The sequence below is a fragment of the Myodes glareolus genome, chromosome 5 (genome assembly GCF_982192425.1).
Source record: "Myodes glareolus chromosome 5, mMyoGla1.1, whole genome shotgun sequence".
Classification (NCBI taxonomy): Eukaryota; Metazoa; Chordata; class Mammalia; order Rodentia; family Cricetidae; genus Myodes; species Myodes glareolus.
Genome location: NC_142030.1, coordinates 56812837 through 56828482, shown reverse-complemented (window position 1 = coordinate 56828482; position 15646 = coordinate 56812837). Strand labels below are relative to the sequence as shown.

The 15646-nt window shown below is 47.2% G+C and overlaps 1 protein-coding gene across 3 annotated transcripts in view; it reads left to right on the top strand.

Moving 5' to 3' along the window:
* The window catches only part of Rxrg (retinoid X receptor gamma), a 41367-nt gene extending 26990 nt beyond the window's left edge, over positions 1-14377 (top strand). For all 3 annotated transcript variants that reach the window (XM_087906318.1, XM_087906319.1, XM_087906320.1), the window contains 7 exons: positions 1188-1367; positions 4758-4918; positions 5005-5134; positions 6651-6783; positions 8094-8185; positions 9575-9680; positions 13877-14377. In XM_087906318.1, coding sequence (XP_087762444.1) covers positions 1188-1367; positions 4758-4918; positions 5005-5134; positions 6651-6783; positions 8094-8185; positions 9575-9680; positions 13877-14024 — 950 coding nt within the window. In that variant the 3' untranslated portion in view covers positions 14025-14377. The remainder of the gene's footprint in view (positions 1-1187; positions 1368-4757; positions 4919-5004; positions 5135-6650; positions 6784-8093; positions 8186-9574; positions 9681-13876) is intronic.
* Positions 14378-15646: the final 1269 nt, after the last annotated feature.

Sequence of the window (15646 nt, the reverse complement as noted above, 5' to 3'; positions counted from 1 at the left end):
CGCCAGCACCTCATAGGATGATCCCCACTGACAGGGAGGCTCTGGGGGGCATGAGGTGACATTTGCAAGTTTGCAGGGATTTCCCATGCATTTTAGCATCAATAGAAATAAAACTGAATTAGATAATTGGGTCTGTGGCTACATGGAACCACGTGTTGTATTCTGGAGTCTGACCTAAAAGTGTTTTAAACGATCCGCTTCGCTACATTTCAAGTTCTGTGACTCCATCCACGTGACCATAGCTGCCTAGGGTACAGCGTAGAGACTTCCCTTAAAGCAGTGGTGCTCAATTTTCTTAATGCTGTGACCCTTTAATACAGTTCCTCATGTGTGGTGATCCCCTAGCTATAAAATTATTTCATTGCTCCTTTATGACTGTAATTTTGCTACTGTCATAAATGATAATGTACCTGATATACAGGATATCTGATATCCCACCTGAAAGAGTCATTTGACCCCTCTCAAAGGGGTTGTGACCCACAGGTTGAGAACCACTGTCTTAGCACAAGCCCTGTGATTGATTCATGGTATCTGTATGGAGACAGGGGTGGCAGGCAGCTCTCTTGACAGAAATTAGCCATTCTTGCCTGGCATAGCTATAGGTCCCAGAAACAGTGAAGCATGCAACCAATTATTCTAGATGAAGCAAAATTCCTGTTTACCAGGAATGTACGTTCTGCTCAAGGTTGGGTATGATGCTATGTTGTAAGAATTTTATAGCATTTTTTTTTTTGCACCAACAGGCCGTAGCTCAGGATTGTTCATAGTTTATGGCACAAGATAATAAGTTTTAATGGGTTTCCTGAGACCTTGGGCTTCAATTTTGATAACTATCAATTAAGCCAAGGTTCTTACCCTGCTGGATACTAATACATGACAATAAAAAATCTTTTTTATTTGTTATATACACTAAAATATTGATATTGAGCTGAGGTGGGGCATTTCCTTATCCAAATCCAAGAGTTGCTTTGATAAAATAAATGTCAATAAAATCCGAGGTCAGGCATTTTCTAAATGACGCTGTTTGGGACAAAAAAAAATGGTATTTATGCTAACTTTGGGTCCTGTGGTGCATTCTTTGGGAGTCGTTATTGGCGCTTAGGGGCTATAGCTGTCTCCTTAGGGGGTAGCCATGGGTTTCTTTGCTGTAAGAAACCCGAGCCTATGGAATATTCTCTTGGAACCAGGCAAACACTACGGTGTGTACAGCTGCGAGGGCTGCAAAGGCTTCTTCAAAAGAACCATAAGGAAAGACCTCATCTACACCTGTCGGGACAACAAAGATTGCCTCATCGACAAGCGCCAGCGCAACCGCTGCCAGTACTGCCGCTACCAGAAGTGCCTGGTCATGGGCATGAAGAGGGAAGGTGAGGTGCCCCGCTGCTCCCCGCTACTCCAGGAGAGCAGGTTGCAAGCCGAGAGCTATGGAGACAGAAGTGCAAGGAAGAGCCGGGCTGCCCTGGATGCTGGGAGGGAGAGGTTTGATGTGGAGGTTAAGCATAGGGGCCACGACTCTCAAGGCTTACCTCCAGAGCTCAGAGGGCAGGAGACATCTCTTCCTCTGTCATCTCTCTCCTCTGGGAGCCCAAAGACAGGTACCCACACCGGGCCCTCTCTGTTTTCCTTTCAGTAAGAGGGCAGCGGGTCTCAGAGATGTTAGAGGCCTTGTTCTCTGTGGCACCAGGGAGCATCAGACTGACCTTCAAGGTGGAGCTGGCTTCCTGCTCCAATCTTCGTCTCACTCAAGGGGAAAGGGCAGGTTTGTCGCTGCCCTCTAGGATTTATAAGCCCGGTCAGCTATAATCCTTTCATGTTGGCATATCCCTCAGTCTTGGTGGATTATTGGCATTTACAGGTCTGACGAACTGGCCTTCTCAGTTCCGGAGAATGTCACTGGGCATTTAAGTGGTTTCAACTTTTAATTTATAGGGTGAGTTAGTGGGCTCTCCTTGTGTCAGAGCATAACAAATCTGAAAGTGCTCTTTCCTCGTTGGTGTTCTTGCTTTAAAAGATCGAAAGTCATTCCTGCTAAGTAACACAAATGAATTGAAGTGGGCAGTTAATTAACTAGAGGGCTTTGTGCAGGTGCCCGCTGTTTCTGGGGAATCTTGGTGGATGTGCAGGAAGGATGGCCTCCTCTTGCAGGTAGAGCGACTCACTGAGTGGGTTCCCTCTACATCTCTTGTTGTGGGGTTGAGGAAGTCTGCCAGAAAGAACCAATGAAGGAACAGGTCCCCAAGCCCACGCTTAGAGGCAATGCCACCAACAAGGAAATGTGACAGGAAAAGGGTAACTTTCGGAAACACCCAACCAACAGGAACCAGCTCGCAGATGAGGAAGAGACCCCAAGAGCCAAATGGCAACCCGAACGGCCTCCCTGCTTCCATCCTTGCCCCTCTGTGACTTTCCTCAGGGGAGACACCAGGATGAACATGACGACCGGGTCAAGCCATTCCCCACCAAAACATTCAGATCTCACTAAGAGAAATAAAAAACAAAATCCTTGGCATTTCAAGGCTATATATGGTATAGACACCCTTTTATCCTGCTAGTTTGGGCCACCCTGGTACCCTGGAGGCAGTGTGGAAAGTCTTCAAGTGGGCTCTGGAGTTAGCCCGCCTGAGTCCCTAGGCTGCCATCAGCACTTCCTAGCTGTTGATTTCAGACAGGTTATCCAGCTCCTGTTATCGGAAGGGACTAAATGAGATATAATAACCTATATAAAGTATTGAATATGAAATATAGCTTCTGATTCAGAAACTCCTCCATTAATGTTGACTGCTGGAGAACCTGAAAATAAACAGTAGCTGTCAACTACATGGATGGGTGGAGCTGCAGATGAGCTAGTGTCCTGGGGATCTCACCATGCACGCTGTAGCAGAAGCTGAGGGCATCTGTCACACAGCATAGCCTCTGATAAGGATGCGCTGCTTCAACTATAGCAGTGCGGTTTATAGGACTAACGGGAGGAGAGAGTAGCCAGTTCTTACCCTATTAATGGCAAATGAGAAGTGGAACCCAGTTTCCCTAAGCCGAGGCTTTTTGTGAAGCTTTAGGGTTTTTCCTTGAGTGTTACAAGACTGTTTGAAGAGTTGATTGACGATCACAAAAAGAACTTGACTCCGTTTGTTTCTGTTTTTAAAAATCAGGACAAATAGGAATGTATTGATTTCTTTAAAATATGTGCAAGAGCATTTAACTTCAGCCAGAAAATCTGACTGAGAGAAAAATAAGCACTATAGTTCCCGCAGGCTGTCACTGAACAAAGACTCAATGAGAAAAGGAAGGGAAACAGAGAGAGAGGAAGGGACCAGGCAGGAAGATTGTGGGAGAGACACAAGCTCCCAGGGCAGGGAGACACAGGGAAAGGTGAAATAGATATTTTATGGGAAATTTTACATTGCTTTGGTAATCCCCACAAATCCATCTCAGGCAACCACTGCAATTTCAGCCCCATGGACAGGGAGACCACGGCTTAGGAGGAGGCTGAGTGACAGACAGATCTGAGGGCATCTGCACGCACATGGCAGAGGTGTCTTTGGCTCTGAGTCGTGTTTGCTTTTCTCTCGCCTTCTCTCTCCTCTCTGTTATGTTTCAATTCTTTCTTTTCTCTTCCTTGTTTTCTTGTCTCTCTCCTTTCTTCCTTTTCTCCTTTCTTCCTATCCCCTTCCTGTTTCTCTGGGCCATATAATACAGCTATGTTTTTAGGTCTCTTCTCTGGCCTTGAGGCATCCGTCTCATTATTCACAAGAGAGTCTCAGCGTGCAGCACCGCAGATCCGGTCCTTCAGATAGCCTATGTAGCTCGTCATATCCTCAGAGGATAAGGGCTCCTTGGCCTATGGGCAGGAAGCAGTGAGGGAGAGATCTGAAGGAGAGGCTGCTTGGGAAGGTGCTTAACCAAGTTAGATTAGAATTCGTTCCTTTGGGGGATACAAACCATCTTCCAATATTGAATTCTGCTCGTTGCTGCTGGGACTAAGCTGGAAACAGCAGCCTTGTAGATAGGAAGGAACCCAACAGAAACTCTTCACCTTGGAAGGGCAGTGTGGGGTCTGCCTTGTACCCTAATGTGTGGACCAAGCATTCTGAGAGCTAGCATGAACTTAAATGAAAACCCCAAGTTTGGGGAACGCAGAAGTAACTCCAGCCTACACCTCTGCCTGTGTGCCCTCCCCCACCCATGAAATCAGTGCACATTCTGAAATGTCTTCTAGGTGACACCCTTCCACCCCCTTCACTTACTAAATCCCCACAGCTGGCTCCCTGAAGATCTTCCCTGACAAGTCGGATCAGGTGATGCTGTGTTCAAGCTGGTGCACAAGGGGGCCTACCTAATGGGACGTGAATGCCAGGGCTGATGCATAGGTTCTGACAAGAGGAGGTTTTGCAGTAATGGGCTTGCTCCTTAACCATTGAGTGCTCACAGCTCACCAGAGGCAGCAGAATAGGAAGGATGATGGACACAGTGGTGGTAGCAAGGAGATGGTGGCTCCTTCGAAGAAGGGTGGAATTGGAGCTTAAGGAAGCTAAGACAGGGAGATTGTCGTAACGCAATGGAAACGATTTGACTAAAGACCCATCCCTACCCTTGCTAGGAAACAGCTTTGCTGGCTTCATTCCATCTGTCAATATTACAGCGTCCCTGGTTCAATTCCATGATGAGTCTCATTTAATACAGGAGAAACTTTAGATTGGTAACTGTCCCACACTGGTCCTTGGCACTCTGTAACCTCTGTCACTCTTGCCACATGCCAGCTGTGCAAGAAGAAAGGCAGAGGAGCCGAGAGCGAGCTGAGAATGAGGCAGAATGTGCCAACAGTGGCCACGAAGACATGCCTGTGGAGAGGATTCTAGAAGCTGAACTTGCTGTGGAACCAAAGACAGAATCCTACGGTGACACGAACATGGAGAACTCGGTATGTTGTCAGATCCCATCCAGCCTCCCTTTCCTGGCTGGGTATTTAGAGTCCCAGGACCTCACAGAAACCTGTTCCTTTTTCAGACAAATGATCCTGTTACTAACATATGCCATGCTGCCGACAAGCAGCTTTTCACCCTTGTTGAGTGGGCCAAACGCATCCCCCACTTCTCAGATCTCACCTTGGAGGACCAGGTCATTCTGCTCCGAGCAGGTAAGACATTGGGGTTCATCTTGCCCTGAGACAATCCCCAGGGCTACTCTTTTGAAATGATCCGTGGAACCCGAAAAGGAGCAGCTCACAACTGTTTCTCTTGATCTCATTACTGGAGACCAGGCTGGACTCACAGAGATCCGCCTACCTCTGCCTCTCAAGCACTGAGATTAAAGGTGTGTGCCACTGTGTCCAGCCCTCCTTTTATGTCCTCTGCAGATCTGTAAATTTAAATGGTCCTCCCGTGGGACTTCCGTTCCCAAATGAAACCTCATTCATGGGAGAGTAGGGCTTTTCCTCCATGCAAAAATTTCTGTAGTTTTATGCTTTACATTTAACTTCAAAGATTTATAAGTAGCTTTATTGAAGATAATTTGAAGCCCATCTTCCAGATATAAGACTGGCAAGTGGAGATATTTCCACTTCACAGGTGAAGTAAGAAAGCCAGAGATTTGGGGGACTTGGGGAGATGGCACGTATGGTGGGTAAAAGCGCATGCTGTACAATCATAAGGAACCGAGGCAGGCTCCCCACACATGTGTGAAGAGGGACATTGACTGAGGTTGCATGTGCCTGTCACCCAAGCTCTGGGGGTTAGGGGTGTCACAGAGATGGGAGAATTTCGAGGGCTTGCTGCCCAGCCAGCTTAGCTGAAAAACAGCAAACTGTGGGTTCACCCAGGGGCCCTGTGTCTTGAGAATAAGGGAGAAGAGGGATGGAGTAGCAATGCTAAGTGTCTTCCTTTGGCCTCCACACGTGCACACACGCATGTGCACACACACAGACACACACACATATGCACACACACACATACACACATCCAGAGAGGGAGAGAGAGAGAGAGCAAGCTAGACATTTCTGCTTAGGCCTGTTACCTGGGGCTCAAGACTTCCTCCACTTTAAGCATCTCCGTGCTGCAAGCTTGTCGCCCGTATCTGAGACACTGCAGTCTGTTGACATCTGCCGTAGCTCCTCATTGTCACTGAGCCATCAGGGAGATCTCATGAGGATCGGCGGAGCATTGGGAACCAGTCCACTCACGCATCCCTGTTAGATGATGAGCGACCGCTGAGCGTCCCCTGGAAGCGACATGCTGTGCTGTTGCTATAGATGACACCACAGAAACACAACTAGGTTGTCAGGTCCTGGGACGGAGACGATGAGGTACAGTCACTGTCTCCGTCATTCAGCTAGCAGTGACTATTGTCTGGCAGAGCTTCAATTCATGTTTGTTGGCAACGGTGACAAAAAGAGTCCCTGTTCTCAGGCTGTCACTCTAGTCTGCATCTAAGAAGCTGCAGGGGTTTGTGCGGAGCCGCGAAGTCAGGAAACGCAAGCCCTGGCCTTTCTTTTGTCACTAATTACATGTGTCACCCTGAGCTGCGTCTTAGCCTCCCTCTCCCAGGATTTTCAGTGCTGCTTTCATTCCATGGGATGATAATCCACGCGTTGCTGACTACCGACCAGGCAGGCATGTGATTGATTTCCCCACAAGGTCTCCTCTCTACGCTTGCAGGGTGGAATGAATTGCTGATTGCCTCCTTCTCCCACCGCTCGGTATCTGTCCAAGATGGCATCCTGCTGGCCACAGGCCTCCATGTCCACAGGAGCAGTGCTCACAGTGCTGGTGTTGGCTCCATCTTTGACAGGTTGTGATTCCCTTCCGTTTCCAGTATTTGCGCACAGTGTGTATATGCGCATTGCATATACACACACTTCTCTCTCTCTTTTTCTTCTTTCTTCCTCTCCTTCTATGTAATGCTGATGTACAGTAGGCAGGCCAAACAGGTGCATATGACTATATCAAAACCATTTTTTTTTGTACTGAGACAGTGTCTCGTTCTATAGCTCAGACTGGGCTTAAGCTTGTGATAATCCTCCTGCTTCAGCCTCCTGAATGCTGGAATTATAGAGGGGAGCCCAGTTTCCAGAGATGATTAAGCACACGAAAATATAAATCTGGAGATTGAGAGAGGGCTTTGGGCAAAGGTGATTGTAATAAAACAGAGCTAGCATCATTGCCTGACGGACGGAAGGGCCCGCTACACTCATGCTTTTGACTTGGGTGGACCATTGACATCAGCTGGTAAGCCACAGGTGGGGAAGGGTACAACACGTCCCAGGGGCCAGGGATGGAGAAAGGGTCTAGGGTGCATATAGCTATGTTGGGCTATTACTTTTTTTTTCTGGACTCTTTCTCTCTGGGCCCCAGATCTCTAGGCTACAGCAGAAGCAAGCTCAGGCACAAAGTGATTCCATGGATGGCAGAGACTCTCTCCCTTAAATGTACTAAAGGGCATTTTTTAAAAAGTAAAGAGTAATATAAATACAATGTAAAGTACATATAATGTAAAGTAAATAATTAATAAATAAAGTAATAAGTAGTTTGGTGACTTGAAGCTGAAAGAATGGGCTTCTGGTAAAGAGAAAGTGAAAGCTGAAAATAGTCAGTTGAGTTCCAGGATCCAGGCGCTCCCCCCATAAGCGGTCTCTTTGGGAGACATACCTCCTCACCTTATAGTCTGTCTCTTCCCCGTCTTTTCCCTTGATGCACTCAAGCACGTTAATGAGTACTAGGCATACTTGCCCTTTGACCCCTGCTGCCTTCTGCGGGTTGGGTTCCTTTACATGTGCAGTGTTGTGGGCTGGCTTTTCCTGCTGCGTTTCCAACTCATCTGAGATGCCTTTCTGTTCCCTGCTGGGAGGTTATTGCTTCCTGCCTAGAGAACTCTTAAACTCATTCATTTATTGAACTTTTCCATGAAACTGGTAGTCCACCACACTGTATGTTCCTTAGGATGAGGGGCCCCATCGCCTTCATCCCTGCACCCCAATACCATACCTTCAGCGGTGTCTAGAACCTGAGCAGGTCCATCATGAGCAGTGGGGATTCGTTTTGTTGGTCCTTGGCCTGGAACTCATGCTTCCCTCTTTCCCTGCTTTTGCTTCTCGTGCACAGAGTCCTCACAGAGCTGGTTTCCAAGATGAAAGACATGCAGATGGATAAGTCGGAGCTTGGGTGCCTGCGGGCTATTGTGCTCTTCAACCCAGGTGATTTCTGTGTGACCCCGGCCACAGCCCGTGTGTGTGTGTGTGTGTGTGTGTGTGTGTGTGTGTGTGTGTGTGACGTTCCATTCCTCAAGGTCAACCTCCAGGACTCTGATGTTATTACCCACCCCCACCGCCGTACTTCCAAGCTCTGTTGAGACAGAGCAGCTGGAGCCCAGAACCCATCAGAGTGGAGAGCCTCCTCTTTACCACTTCCCTCTCCAGAGCCATCCTGAGAGCATTTTAACTGAGTGTGGAGTTTCATTAGCTGTGGGTGTGTGTGTGTGGGGGGCAGCTGGAGAAGATGAGAAATATAGCGACTCACTGAGAAAGAGAAGGAGCTGGTAAATCGTGGTCAGAGTCTGGGTATATCTCTAGGTAAAGTCTCTGGGATCTACTGGTGGATTAGACGTAGGGTGCGGAGGAAAGGCAGAAGTCAAATGTGTCCCAGGGGTGTTTCATTTCCCAGAACAACTGTAGAAATGGGGTTTCCATTCATGTGACACGGGTAAAACTCCAGGGGAAGCAAGTTCTAAGGGTGAGTGGGTTGGAACCAGGATTTTGTCTTTGGACAATGAACTTGGAGATGGACAGTAGACACCTCAGCGAAAAGGCTTCATAAGGAAGTCAGGACCAAAGATGTATGTATGTATGTGTGTGTGTGTTGTATGTGTGTGTGTATGTATGTATGTATGCATGTGTGTATGTATGCGTGTATGTGTGTATGTATGCGTGTATGTGTGTATGTATGTATAAAAGCTGCCTACCTCTGGCTGCACTGGAAGGCAGCCACAAACCTGAGGAGAGATCAGTTGTGAGCAAAGACTGCAGAGCAAAAGGCTGAAGACTGAGAATCTCACAAGCTGGTGGGAGAAATAACTGTCGAAGGAGCTTAGTGTGTGGTCCCTGGGACGGAAGTGGCATCCTGAAGGTTCAGATGCAAAGTCCTTCAAGAGGAGGCAGTGACCAACTTCATCAAATGTTACTGTGTGTGTCCAGTCTTCTGAAGTAGCATGTGACACATGGGCATCCTTTAGCTCCAGGATTAGGCTAACTCTGCCGCAGGCCATGTATGGGTTTAATGTTAATATCCCATCTTGCCACACAGTCACACACAACATATAGGAAGCAAACGTCACTTTCCGGCAGAGGGTTCATTTCACTATTAACAGTTGAAAATCCATAAAGCTGAGCGGTCGTTAGGGAGATTATGCCCAGAAAGGACAGCTGTCCATCACAGGTGATCTGCCTCCTTCCCAGCTGTCCCCATGCTTGAGTTCATGTGTCTCTCCTAACGCTAGGGGAGGTGGCCAGTACAACAGGGACACTGTCTGTCTGGAGGAGTGTCCGGCTGAGGCCTTAACCAGAAGTTAAACCCATTGATCTCCGCAGATGCCAAGGGTTTGTCCAACCCCTCTGAGGTGGAGACTCTTCGAGAGAAGGTTTATGCCACGCTTGAGGCCTACACCAAGCAGAAGTATCCGGAACAACCCGGCAGGTGAGCGAGTGATAAGAGAATGACCATGTTAACGGCCAGGCAACTTCTCACCCCATTGACTGAGCGCCTCCCGTGCTGCAGGGGCTCTGCAGACCGACTGTGCTTACATCAGCACAATGAAATAAAGGCTCATGAGCGGTTAAGGTCTTGTCTATCCATATCGCCACTCACAACCTAGTGTTAGAGTGCTTAAAGCAGTGGGTGTAGCTAGAACAGCATCTTGTCCCATTTGCCTGTGGGTTTGCTTTTCGCTGTTTCATTACCAGCAGTCAGAGTTTGAAAACATTAAATGGGAAGTTCTAGAAGTGAATTCATGACTTTTTTTGTTTTTGTTACAATGTGATACTTTGAATTATGGTTATAATTTGTTTCTGTTGTTTATCTCTTACTGTTTCTAATTTATAAGTTTAATTTTTCATTGCTATATATATATATATATATATATATATATATATATATGCACATTTTCTGTGTCTATCTGTGTATGTGCTTGGTTGTGTCTTCAGTTTCAGGAATGCACCCAGGGCATCGGGACATGTCTTCCTCAGATGGTGAGGGGGACTCTATACATATCCTTAAATATTAGATGAACAAGGAAAGAAATGGGTTGATATGAGAATGTGGTCTCCTTTCTACCAAGTAACAGACTCAGAAAGGACATATCACTTAATTGAAATCACAAAACTGGTCTCTAGTGGAGGTGGGATACGAACCCACGTCTCTGTGAAGCAACAGCATTGCTCTCACAGTCTCTACCCCACGGCGACTGTCATGCAGTACAGAGGACAGACTCCGAGAGCCGCTGGTCCCGGGTATCCACCCTATGTGACCTTGCTCCATTGTCTGGAGAATTATTATTCGGTCTAAGCAAACCTTTTAAAAGTTTCCTACAAAGCATGGTAAGCAGAGAATTTTCCCTTTCTGCTAATGATTAAAACGGGAAACTGTGATCCTCTTCTCATAGAAAACAAACGAAACAGAAGACTGCATGAGACTGCATTAGTTTTGTCTTTAGGATTAAGTGTACACCCCCAACACACACCAAAGCTTCCAGGCCCAGGCACTACTAGACCTGCTGTTCTCCAAGCTGTTCTTTTTCTGGAACTAATTCTGGGTCCTGCTATTAATCATTAAGAACAAAAGCACATCCCAGAATAACCTGATTCTCTTTCTTCCCAATTAAAACAGCAATGTCTGCTTCATTAGAGGAAATAGTTGTTAGAATCAGGTAATAAAAATCTATTGTAAATATTCTGGGTTTGCTTTGTCCCAGTGTCCGTGTGGTTCCATGTGTCCGTGCATAGAAGTTTTATCTGCAGATGTGAGATTGTGTCTTTCATCACCTTGGTTTCCTCCTTTGGCCATTCTAGGGATTTTTATCAGATTATTGAAAGGAAAAAATACTTTCCATAGTTTTGTCATAATTTTTCAATGTGATTATATTTTCAGTTGCTTAGTCATTGCCCTGTGACTGGCATCTAAGTTGTTTCTAGATATCACTTTTAAAATTTTAGAACTGGTGTTCTAAAATTTTAGCCAAGGGCCTGGCTACCTTTGGGCCAGTGGTTCTCAACCTTCCTAATGCTGTGAACCTTTAACGGTAGTTCTTTATGTTGTGTGATCCCTCAAGCATGAAATTATTTCATTGCTACGGTTATGAATCATAATGTAATTATCAGATATGTAGGGGTTGTGACCAGCAGGTTGAGAACCACTATTCTGCATGCTAAGAGAGAAGTTCGGGAAAGGGTTAGAGGCTGTGTCCCCTGTGTGTCCTGGGCTTGCCCAGCGTACCTTGAACAAGGGATTACATCTGTCTGAGCTCATAGGTGGTTTGGCAGGTGCACAAGGAGAGTCCCTTGGCTTGGGAGGCAGGTAACTGACCTTACACAGGCTGGTCACCTCTGACTTCTGACTTGCATGCTGGCACTTCCCGGCCAGGGCACTTGTCACCGTGGTGGAGTGCTGCCACTTTGTGGACAGGATTGAGCAGTGCACCTCAAGGGGCTCAAGGTCTTCGGGAAGCAGAGTGCAGCAGAACTTACACACATCCTGCACACGCAAGAAGCACCTTCATAGGCTACCTTGCTGCCGACACACCAGCCAGGATGCAGTGGCTGCATCTGTTGATGCATGGGTGCATTCCATGAGCTCGGGCCTTAGTTCCCAGTGACTGGGAGAATAATGACAGCCCTACAGGATGCCAGGCCTAATAGTCTAGCCTTGCACTACAAAGGCAAGCTCTTTGTCAGAGAAGTTGAGTAGGAGGGCAGCCTCCTTCCTGACACACTTTCCCTTTGCTGCAGGGGACGTGGCATTGTATCATCAAGAGTTCCGAAGTTTGAATCAACAGTGGCTATATCTTGAATTTTTTTTCATGTAGCCAAGAGTGATCCCTGCCTTCCCTGATGTTTTTCAGATGGCGTCAATTTGTTTTTCTTATATTGATTATTTTTGTCTTATTTGGGTGTATGTTCATATAGGTGTGTCTTTGTATCCAGATGTGCACACATGTGCATGTAGAAGCCAGAAGCCGATCTTTTTAGTTTTTGAGACAGAGTCCTTTTTTATGTGAGTACTGGGTAGCAAACTCAGGTCTTTGAGCTTGTACGGCAAGTGGTTTACTGGTAGAACTATTTTCTCAGCCTCGGTGCTGTGGTTTTAAATATCATGTGACATGGATATAGAAGTATGCACATTTCAAAGGAACACTAAAACTCCAAAACTTTCCCTTGAAATGAAACATCCAAGTCACATAATCCAATCAAAGAATGTTTCGAATCAAGGGACAAAATGAATGGTGCAGATGCCACCCGAGCTCTTCCCGTGCCACTTCCGCCCTTCCCTGGACTCACAGTAAATATCCCCATTATAGAATGTATGGACAAATGTTAAAACATGTGTGCATGAGAGAGGAAGGATGTATGCACACACACGTATGTGAGATTGTGCATGCATGGCAGCCCGAGTGTGCTTATGCCTATGCAATGTGTGTATGCACGTGTATGTGTGTAAATATGCACGTGTAAGTCAGGACATGCGCAAGTCCATGTTGGGGGTGTCTTTCTTGTTGCTGCGATAAAATGCTCTGGCAAAAGCAACTTGGGGAAAAGGACTTCTCTTGGCTTACAGTTCCTGAGAGATACTGTCTATCACGGTGGAGTGGACAAGGTAGGCAGAGAAGCCTGGTGGCAGGAGCAGGAGGCAGCTGGTCACATTGTGCCACACTCAGGACCCAGAGAGCAAACATGAAACGGGGCCAGGCTCTGCGCCCCCTCTTACCCACCCCTCCCCCCCGTGACCCATTTCTTGTAGTGAGGCTCCCCGTCCTAAAAGTTCTACAACCTTTCTACATAGCGCTGCCAGTTAGGGACCAACAGGTTAAAGGTTAAATACATGAGCCTATGGGAGACATTTCACACTCAAAACACAATGTGTGTGGGGGGGGTGAGAGTGGATGTAAGGGTCGTGTGCATGTGTGAGGGTAGTGGAACTAGCACATATGTGGATCTCGGGTGTGTGAGCATGTGAGATCAATGTATGATAAATATATATATATATATATCCCAAACAGACTGGCTAAAGCTCAGAGGAGGAAGCTGGTCATATAATTAGTAGTGTGATTGGTCAATTGAAAGCTCAAACATGGTTTTGGAAGCAAGATCGAGATCACACAGCCTAAAACCATCTAGACTGTGAGGAAAAGCGAGGTCTCCTGGGAGCAGGGTAGGGTCTGTGGTCACGCCTGGTATGTGGCATGTCCGAACATGTGTTCCATCTAGTGGTAATAACTGTCCCAAGAACAGCACACATCTTGTGCCATGCCCGGTTCCAAGGGCTCACACTCGTCTTGGAAGACTCCAAGGAATGCAGGGAAATGGCTGGCAAGGCAGGCAACGTCAGCCTTGCAGTTCCATGATCGATGTGGTGTGAGGGCTGTCCTGAAACATGTCATAGAACTCAAGACTGCCAACATGCTGTGGGATCCTTCCTTTAACACGAACCAGCCCTCTAGCTGGTTTCCGAAGTTCTTAGAAGTCCTTTGGGTTGCAATCCTCTAACTCCTTATCTCTGCTTCTAGACATTTCTACGGCAGCTTGGTGGAGACCCGTCATCCAGTCTCTACCACCACAGCCAGGTTCAGGTGCCTCTTGCCATTCATTCCCTAGTCACAATGCTCCTTGGCTTCTCTTCAGGTTTGCCAAGCTGTTGCTGCGCCTTCCGGCTCTGCGCTCCATCGGCTTGAAATGCCTGGAGCACCTCTTCTTCTTCAAGCTCATTGGGGACACCCCCATTGACACCTTCCTCATGGAGATGTTGGAGACCCCACTGCAGATCACCTGAACCTCCGCAACTGCGGCTGCCCCACCCAGGGTGACCGATTGCTGGGCTGATGTGTGTGGAGCCCTACCCTGCACACTGTCCCCCGCCTCCCACTCTGGCCTCCCCTCCTGTCCCCAAAATGTGATACTTGTAATAAAGACAGCCTTTCTACACACGAGACTTTTCTAGGTGGAGTTTTGTACGGACATTCAAGGTGAACCCTTCTTTGCTAGCTAAGAGGCTGTGGTCTTTCTGGAAGTTCTTGGGAAGAGTAACCAAGCCTCTGTACATATAATTGGTTTAAATTATTTTTTCACTTGCCGTGGACAGCAAACAAATGGAACAGAAAATAATAAATAAGATGTTGGCACTTCTTGGAGTGTGTGGTGTTTTATTGTGCAGCTGCGAGGCTCTCTGGGATGTGGAGGATGGGGCCAGGATGGAGGCTAGCACTGGCTCTGTGGTCCAGGGCTGGGTTAGGAGCTGAGCTGGGCTGGAGGCTGCTGCTGGGAAGAAAGAGTAGGCATCCTTTAGAGACAGCTTGGCTCCTCTTTCCTTTCTCCCTCCTCCTCTCCCTCCTCCTTTCCCTCCTCCTCCTTTTTTAACCCATCTCAAGCCTGTATTCACAGATATGGAAAAGGAAATGGGGGCTATCTGGGGAAGCAAAACAGAGGTTTATCCCCAATCCAAATGAGAGACATAAAGACTTGTTCAATAATTGCCTGCCTGTGCAGGAGGAGGAGGAGGCTGGGGTCTGACCTTCCTGGCTAGTGACCCACTAAACAGCAGGAACGCAGACCCCCAAGTGCCCAGCAGGCAGCCAGAAATGCTTGGGAGGGATTGGACTATTATGAACACAGAGACTGATGTGTTTCTAGAGGCCTCTAAAGATAGAGTTCCATCTTGAATTTGCCCCTGGGGTTAGGAAAGAAGGAAGTGTTGCATATGCCACCCATCTATGTGGATCAACTGTTGTCTAACCTCTGTGTAATGCAGAGGTCTTTGGGGGCTTCCCGAACAAATTGTCACCTGCCCAAGCACTTGACTCTGTTTCTTGTCATCTCTTTTGTGATGGTTGGTTTGATTGCCAACTTGATACATCTAGAATTCCCTAGGAAGAGTCTCAGTAGGGATTGTCTGGGTCAGGTCAGTCTGTGGGCATGGATGTGAAGGAAACTGTCTAATGCTAATTGATATGGGAAGACCCAGTCCACTGTGGGCAGCACCGTTCCCTGTGGTAGGGTTCTGAAGTGTATAACAGTAGAGAAGGTAGCTGGGAGGTGGTGGTGCATGCCTTTTATCCCAGCACTCGGGAGGCAGAGGCAGGTGGATCTGTTTGAGGCCAACCTGGTCTATGGACAGGCTCCAAAGTTACACAGAGAACTGCTGTCTCAAAAAAAAAAAAAGAAAGAAAGAAAGAAAGAAAGAGAGGTGAGTATTGTGTCAGGCTACGTGTTGGTTCCCAATTGCTCAGCCCTGAAATAATCACACAGAAACTATATTATTTAAAACACTGCTTGGCCCATTAGCTCTAGCTTCTTATTGGCTAACACTTATATATTAATTTAACCCATTTCTATATTCTGTGTATCACCACGTGGCTGTGGCTTACCAGATAAAGTTCCCAGCATCTGGCTCTGGCG